Genomic DNA, 7500 nt, shown 5'->3' on the forward strand with positions numbered 1-7500 from the left:
GAGCCAGGGGGTGGAGGGGGGGTGGAGGAGACGGGGGAACCAGCGGGATAGGGGGAACTTACCTCCTCCTCCTGCTTCCTCCTCTTCCTCATAGGTGTGGAGCTCCCCCTCTCCCGTGAGTATCGCGGGTCTCCCCCTTGTAATTACTAATTTTCATGTAGTGTTTTCTGCTTGAGTTGCCTTTATTAATTGGACTGTATGTGTGTAAACTCTAGGCTTAGGCCATCACCAAATAGTACTGAAACCTTTAGTATGCAGTACTGAGCCGCCGCGCAGTTGCTCCCCGGCACGATCAGATGCCGGGGGGAAGCCACTGCAGGGAGAGCAAGGCAGCCGAACTGCGCATGTGTGCGCGTGCGCAGTTCGGCCAGGAGCCTCGATTGCTCCTGCAGACGGGCGCGCCGGCGATCTCATGGCCGCACTTGCTGCGCAGTTCCAGGTTGGTGCTACCTTTTACTTGGGGGGGGGTTGCAGCGGGTTTTAGGCCGGAAGGGATGGATCGGGGACGGGTGCACGCCGATTCCCAGATGTTGTGGTGTGCTCGCGCCCGTTTGCTGCGCCCCCGATCTGTCCCTCTTCCGGCCCAAAACCTCCCGTGTGACCGGGGTTAAAGTTGGCATTGACTCAAATTAACTTAATTCAGCTAGAAGGTAGGTCAGAGGTCACCAACATTTTACACTCTGTGGGTACCTTTGGAATCTTGAGAGGAGGTGGTGAGTGCTGCCCCGAAATGGCTGCTGCAAGAGGTGGAGCTGAGCATGATACCTCTCTCCTCACTTTTCAAAAGAATCACAGGAGGGTAATTAAGTGGAAGAAGGGGGAAAGAGAAATGATAACAAAAAGAATGAGGGCAGTTAATAACAAGCCCTACCTTACAGTGGCACCACCCAATTTCTTAAAAGCTTGGCAGGCACCAGGGGAAGTACTGAAGGGTTCTGGATTAGATGTTATAGCAATACAGAAAGGCAGGAACTGGCGATGAACACATAACATGCACATAAAGTGGCCTTCTATTGAATTAGACTGCTGGTCGATCAAGGTCAGTATTGTCTACTCAGAATGATAGCAGCTCTGCGAGGTTTCAGGCACAGGTCTTTCCTATCATCTCCTTTCCTAGAGACTCCAGGGATTGACCCTGGGACCTTATACATACAAAGTAGATGCTCTGCTAATGTTCTATTTGAAATTAGATAGAACAATAAATAGGAGTGGGTGATTTAAGTGCCATGTTACCCTGTGTCCCTCCTTTATTTATTATGGCACCCACAGCTATTCCTTACTTTATGTCCTCTCCTAATTTCAAACTGCAACCATTTAAAGCAGTCTTATTCTTCCTTATATGTACTTTTGGTGTTTTAAAGGCAAAATTATGCCACTGTTACAGACCATGTCTATTGTCCTAAGGCAGGTATTAGTAGGAACTGTTGTGGTGAAACGGATGTTGGAATTAGGCTGCAAGTCAAATGCCAGTTTTTGCTTGGCCTTTAAAATCCCAGGCTTCCCAGTCTCTGAAACGACAGCAGTTATCATCTCCCCCATAAAATTACTGAAAAATAAAATCTCCTAAAATAATTTGGGCATTCAAATCTTATGTAAATCAAAATTATATGAAGCTTGTTCTAGATCTTTGTTTTTCAAAGGTCCGTCCCAACTCAGCCAAAGTGAATGTGTGGTAGGGTGCAATCATGTGCCAAGCTATGCAACTTGCACTCACAGACCTGTACTGTTTGGGTTCATGATAGACTGAGGTCTTCATACCAGAGAAGACCAAATGGGACCACTTGTTTGCTGAATGGTAATTGGTAAAAAGCAACATTGATGCAATCCTGAATACTGTTTGTACTTATTATGCTAGACTTTGACTACTAAGGACTGCTTCAGATATTTACTTTCCCCCATTAGCATGGCAACATATCTGTGCAGAGAACATGACATTGATCCAACCCTCCATGGACACAGCTCTGTTGTACCAATAACTTAAAAAAGGCAAAGAAAATCCTATACCTCTAAATAGGTCCTATCACATTCCAGCATGCTGATCAGTGGGCAAAACCCTTCTGTGAATCCAGCACACAGGCTGCATCGAATAAACGGTTAATTCATCTTAATATCAGCAATGCTGTGATTCATAATGCAAACTGGAAGCATCCTTGATGTTTTAGTCACACATTCCTTTTAATTTTGCCATGCATTCTTTTAAAGCTACAGTATGCTAACTTAATAAAATGCAGCATGCAAATGCACAAGTTTTTTGCCTTCAGGCTCTTTAGCCATGGATGTTTCAGTTGGTGTCTCCTTTCAAGTATATATTCTTTCTTAAATTATTTACCCTGTAAACATGCTTTGCATTTCCAAAGAAGGCTCTGGGTTCACTGTCTGGGAGATTTTGCTGAATTTTTTAGGTAATAGGAATCCAAAGTTACAAATATCATTTGCTTTGTCTTGGTGTTTGCTGTGTAGCTGTTTTGGGGGTTTTTTTACTAAGATATTGAACCCTAATTTCCTCATCCCTTCCTCAACTTGAAATTCCTTGCCGCTTTGCCTGCAGCAATACCCACTGGCAGTGTCTGGCTGTGACAGCACTAGAGGCTTCTTTACAGATGGGCCCTGCCAATGCCAGCCATTGTTCTGCCATTGTGAGCTTTTCTTTAGTGCCCTGACTTGTTACTGTGAGATCTAAAAATGTCCTGACATCCGAATCAAAGTTCTTCATGTACCATTCCTTACCCTCACTCTCAACAGTGGAACTCTAGCAACACATTCCAAGTTTTTTCTAGCTCTGCACCCCTAGTAGTAAATAATCAACATAGTTTTTAATAACCATTTCAAGAGAATGCTCATTGTAGAGTTAACAGGAAATAATATTATTAGTGCAGAGGAGCGTGTTGATAGCATCCTTCTTACTTCATGATTAATTTGTTCTGTCCTATATTGTGTTGTGGGGGGTTTTTTTTGCTGCAATGGGCAACCTAATTCAAATTCCTAGAAGTTGAACTTTGATATGCATATCCCAGATTCTCACATTAATGGAACACTTAATTAGCAAGAGCAAGATACAGGTGGGGGTCTGCAATGCTTCGTCTTTTCTGATGAGGATTTTGTAGATGCACTTGCAGATTAAGTAATCTTGAAATCAAGTGTGCAGCCAGAGAATTAGAAATGAATCATTTGGAGGAATCATTTCATTTATTCTCCCCCCCCCCCTTTTCTTTAATTTGGTGTGATGAAACACTAATAACTAGGTCAGATATGAGGCAATGGCTTACAGATTCAGCATGTTAGATGCCTGCATTTGCTTAACTATGTATTAGACTGAGCAAGTTTCATCCACCATTAATCCTTTGTAAATTAGTATTATGGGTGCCTTGGGGCCCTTATCCCACAAATAAAATGGTTGTCAGCCAAGTTGCATTAGAGGCATATTACTCCGTGTTACTTAAGGCTGAATTTTAAAGTGTTTTCATGCTTTCTATTTTGTTCTCTTCTGAATTTCTGTTTCCCTGAGTTTCTTTTCAGGATCAGTGAGGGTGGCTGAGTAAATATGCACTCTGCTTTTCATGGATTCACTTGGGCAAATAATTTGCTATCAGGTGTTGTTTTCCTAGAGAATATCCCAAAAGAAGAAGCGAAGAGAAGGAGGGAGGGAGGGAAGGAGCACTGTAAGTTCAGGTGTTAATCTGCACTGCAAACCAGTAAGAAGCAGAAACCCCTTTAATTAGCTTTAGTTTGTTAGACCATTAAACATTTTTTTCTCTCCCAGAGAGACAGAGAACTCTGTTCCCTTTGGCAGAGTAAATATTGCCTGTTAAGTTTGAATTAGCTGTCATCGTGGGAGAATTAATGCTGCGCTTCAGCCTTTCTAGTGAGGAAGGGGAAAATAAACGAGACAGATCTTAGTTCAGCTTTAAGTGATAAATGAGGACAAAGCAGGCCATTCATCTCCTGTTAGCAAAGTGGACACAAGCACTAAAGCAGTTTTGCGGAAGACGTGTCAGCAAATGTGATCATTTTGTAACCTGTCAGGAGGATAGAGAGCTAGTCCTTTTAAAGTGTCACAGGGGAGAGTGTGTGTCTGATGTGACAGTTTTCATCCATCCATTTGCTTCTCTTTTTTTTAGGTAGATGTTGGAGCAGTGTGGGGTGGACATTCTGAGAGAAGCTGTAGGGTAGTGAAGTTGGTTCAAAACTGTATACTTCCATTCTTACACTTTTTGTATATACTTTAGGCACACCCAAACTCATCTCAGGTAACACATTCATTTAATCAGGAAACCTCTGTCCTTTTGTGACATACAAATACTTGTTTTTGGCAAACCCACTTAAGTTTGACCCAACTGCCCTGTCTAATAATTTTTTGTACTTCTTTCCACTGTCCATTGATTGTTTGTTTGGCTGCTAACTTAAATTTTATTTCCAGTTTTTATGTATAAACACAAGTAAATGAAACTTTGACTCTCTTGTTTTTTCATCTGACTCTAATGATATTGAATTGCAAAATATGATCCCTGTTCATCTGTACCAAGATGGAATAATATAAAATGTTAGTACTTCTTGCATCTTTTTTATTATTACTAATTTCTGCCTCTTCACTACACAGCAAATGTAATGCTTGCCTTATTACCATAAGTGAATCTATGCTACTGAGACAAAGAAGGCTTTTTCAACATAAGCTTCACAGTTTGACACTTGCTTCTTTATACCATCCTTTTTTTAAGATTATCTTTTATACTTCTCCCTTGGTATTTGGTACAAGTACCTTGCCAACATGTTTCCTTGAAGTCTTTTATCTTAACGACAAAATCCCTTGAAATTAGTTAATTTTTCCTCTTTAGATTTAGGAAACCAAGCTAAAATTATTTCAGGGGGTCTATAGCCATTTATTTGTACCATTTTGCTTTCTGTGAATCTCCATCAGTCTTTTAAAGCATATTTTAAGTGTTTACTTAAGTATAAGAGGCAAATAAACCTTTGATTATACATTTTTATGGTACGTATACATGTAATAAAGCACAACCCCATAACACAAAATCTGAACTTAACCATGTAACAAAATACTTTCAAGTACTGGAACTGAGGGACAAAAATAACAAGCAAAATCAGTATAGACTACAAGCTGCATACTTGTACTGTGAGTAACTCACATAGAACAGAAAAGTTGGATGAGCTGCATCAATCTTTTATTATCTTATTCTCTCTTACCACTGTTTCTCTCTTTTTCCCCCCCTAGGATCATCCAAAATCGGATTTTGATAGTTATCTTGGGGATCATCGTCATCTTTGCAGTCGTGATGGTTATTTATTTCTCTGTCAGGGGACACTGATATCTTTGTTCTTCACTAACCAGCAGCAAACTGCTTCAGAGTAATTAAGACAAAGTGGTCACATGAATCATTCTCTTGCACTGAAATGGTACTCCCTCGCAAAGCCTGCCGTTCAACTCTGGTGCAAGTAGAAAATATATTTTGTCCCATTGTTTGCATGTGTATTTAATATTTTTCTTTGCTGTAGAATATGTGTTTTAAATTAATGGTCTGGTTTTCACGTAGCAATGTATGGAATGGACATATGTATTTAACATGCAAGATGGCACATGTAATTAACATATGAAATTCCAGGCCAGATTGTTCACGCTCACCATTGTGTTGAGTTAGTATTCAAATCTCAGACAGAAATTTACCTTTAAAGATACTATTGGAATATGCAAAAACAATATGAAAAATATACTGAGTGATAAGATATGTATACATGTCAGAGATGCAGCCCAGTATACCCAGTAAACATACCACCTTTTGACAGGAGAATCCACTATGATACTATTATTCTACTGAGATCATTATGTTGTTTCTTTTCAAACTTTCTTTAATTATTGATAAATTAATCATTAACAAGTCAAGGCCTTTATTGTCCAGTTAATTTCTTTTTCAGCGTTGCCCATGTTTTTTATGTAGTTAATTTTGCTTTGTGGTTTTAGCGTCAAACTTAGACAATGCATCTGCCATGAGTCTGGTTGGGGTTGCCTGACTCAACATACAGACAGATGTTATGTTGGGAACTAATGCTCCCAAGTGCTCCAGGGCCCATTATGGCTTGGAAGTACAGCTTGGGGGAGGAGAAACTTCAGCTTCTGCAGGTCCTGGGAGCTGAAATGGCTACAGGCTTGCTATGGAACTCCATGTGGTGCAGTCAGTGGCAGATATATCATCTAGTTGCCTTTAGTGTCCGTGGAGTCTAAAGCAAGAAAGCGTCTAGTTAACAGATCTTTAGAGATCCCCTGCAAGTAATTTTGGATTTTTCTGATTTAAATTCAGCATAATAATAGAGATTTATAAATTGAAGTACTGTGATGCAATAAATATAGTGTAATTTTATGTGATAATTATTTAAATGAATTGTATTGAATCTTAATACTCCATTTAAATGAAAGCAGTCTTACAGCATCAGGATTACATCTATTCAAAAGTGGTCAGTGTACTTTTACCAAACAATCACATCATAACACTTTCACATATATGATACAAGCATTATACATTATAATTTGCCTTTCACATTGCTTCAGTTGCTTCTATTTCGGCCCTCTAGCCCATTTTACAACTTTGCTTTTTGACACTACAAACCAAGTTGTTAACATTACCGCACCCATTTCCTCAAACTTTATATGGCATAAAGCATATATTTGCCACCATATGTCCATGCCATAGAAAACTATACCAGTCATGTATTCTTAGCACATGTATCAGTATGACGAAACATACATTATATTTCATAATGTGAAAGGAAACACCTTAAAATATAACATGTGGGGGTACCAGAACTGATGGAGGGTTCAATGATCTTTGTTAGTCGCTTGCAGCCTTAAGCAATGCTCCCTCTAAGCTGTGGAGTCTTGTGAGCAAAAATTCTACTTTGTGAGCTACTGGCCTCAATGTTGTGAACAAGCAATTTGGCTATTGCCTAAATTAGTTTGCTCTGGAGCCATCCTTCCTGAGCAAAGGCAGAAATGTGTGAGCTGGAGGCTAAAAAAACTGTGAGCTAGCTCACACTAACTCAACTTAGAGGGAAGTGGGCCATGAGTATATGTTGCAGCACCCAGAGCCACTAGGAACCATGAGCAAAGTAATTTCTCTGATTCCCAATGTCACTGCATTGTCAGGTTCCTCTGGACCTTAGATGTGTCTGTCCCCAACACTAAATAGATCCAAGAGGTGAAATTATTAAATATGGTGTCTCAGTTGCTACTTTTTGAGTCCCCACATCTCTCTGGACAAACTATGTTCCTAGTTACATGCATATTAGGCTCTTCTGTACTTTGGCCTTCTGGAACTACCCAAGAGCCATAAAAGATGTGTGAAACTATACTATAATCACTTCTCCCATAAAAATATGTATGTACTATTACATTTCTGCATATTAAGGATATCAGTTACTTGATAATGACCGTGATCATAATTTTGTTATAATATATTTACCTGGGGATGCAAGAAAATGGCTTTCATACTATAC

At 39.8% G+C, this 7500-nt stretch overlaps 1 protein-coding gene across 1 annotated transcript in view; it reads left to right on the forward strand.

Annotated features, from left to right (window-relative positions):
- LOC107121001 (vesicle transport through interaction with t-SNAREs homolog 1A-like) overlaps nucleotides 1-6310 on the forward strand; it is a 327612-nt gene extending 321302 nt beyond the window's left edge. Inside the window, 1 exon segment of the mRNA XM_015423795.1 lies at nucleotides 5228-6310. Coding sequence (XP_015279281.1) covers nucleotides 5228-5321 — 94 coding nt within the window. The 3' untranslated portion in view covers nucleotides 5322-6310.
- The last annotated feature ends 1190 nt before the right edge of the window (nucleotides 6311-7500 follow it).

Source organism: Gekko japonicus, unplaced genomic scaffold, assembly GCF_001447785.1.
Source record: "Gekko japonicus isolate JY-2015 unplaced genomic scaffold, Gekko_japonicus_V1.1 scaffold180, whole genome shotgun sequence".
Classification (NCBI taxonomy): Eukaryota; Metazoa; Chordata; class Lepidosauria; order Squamata; family Gekkonidae; genus Gekko; species Gekko japonicus.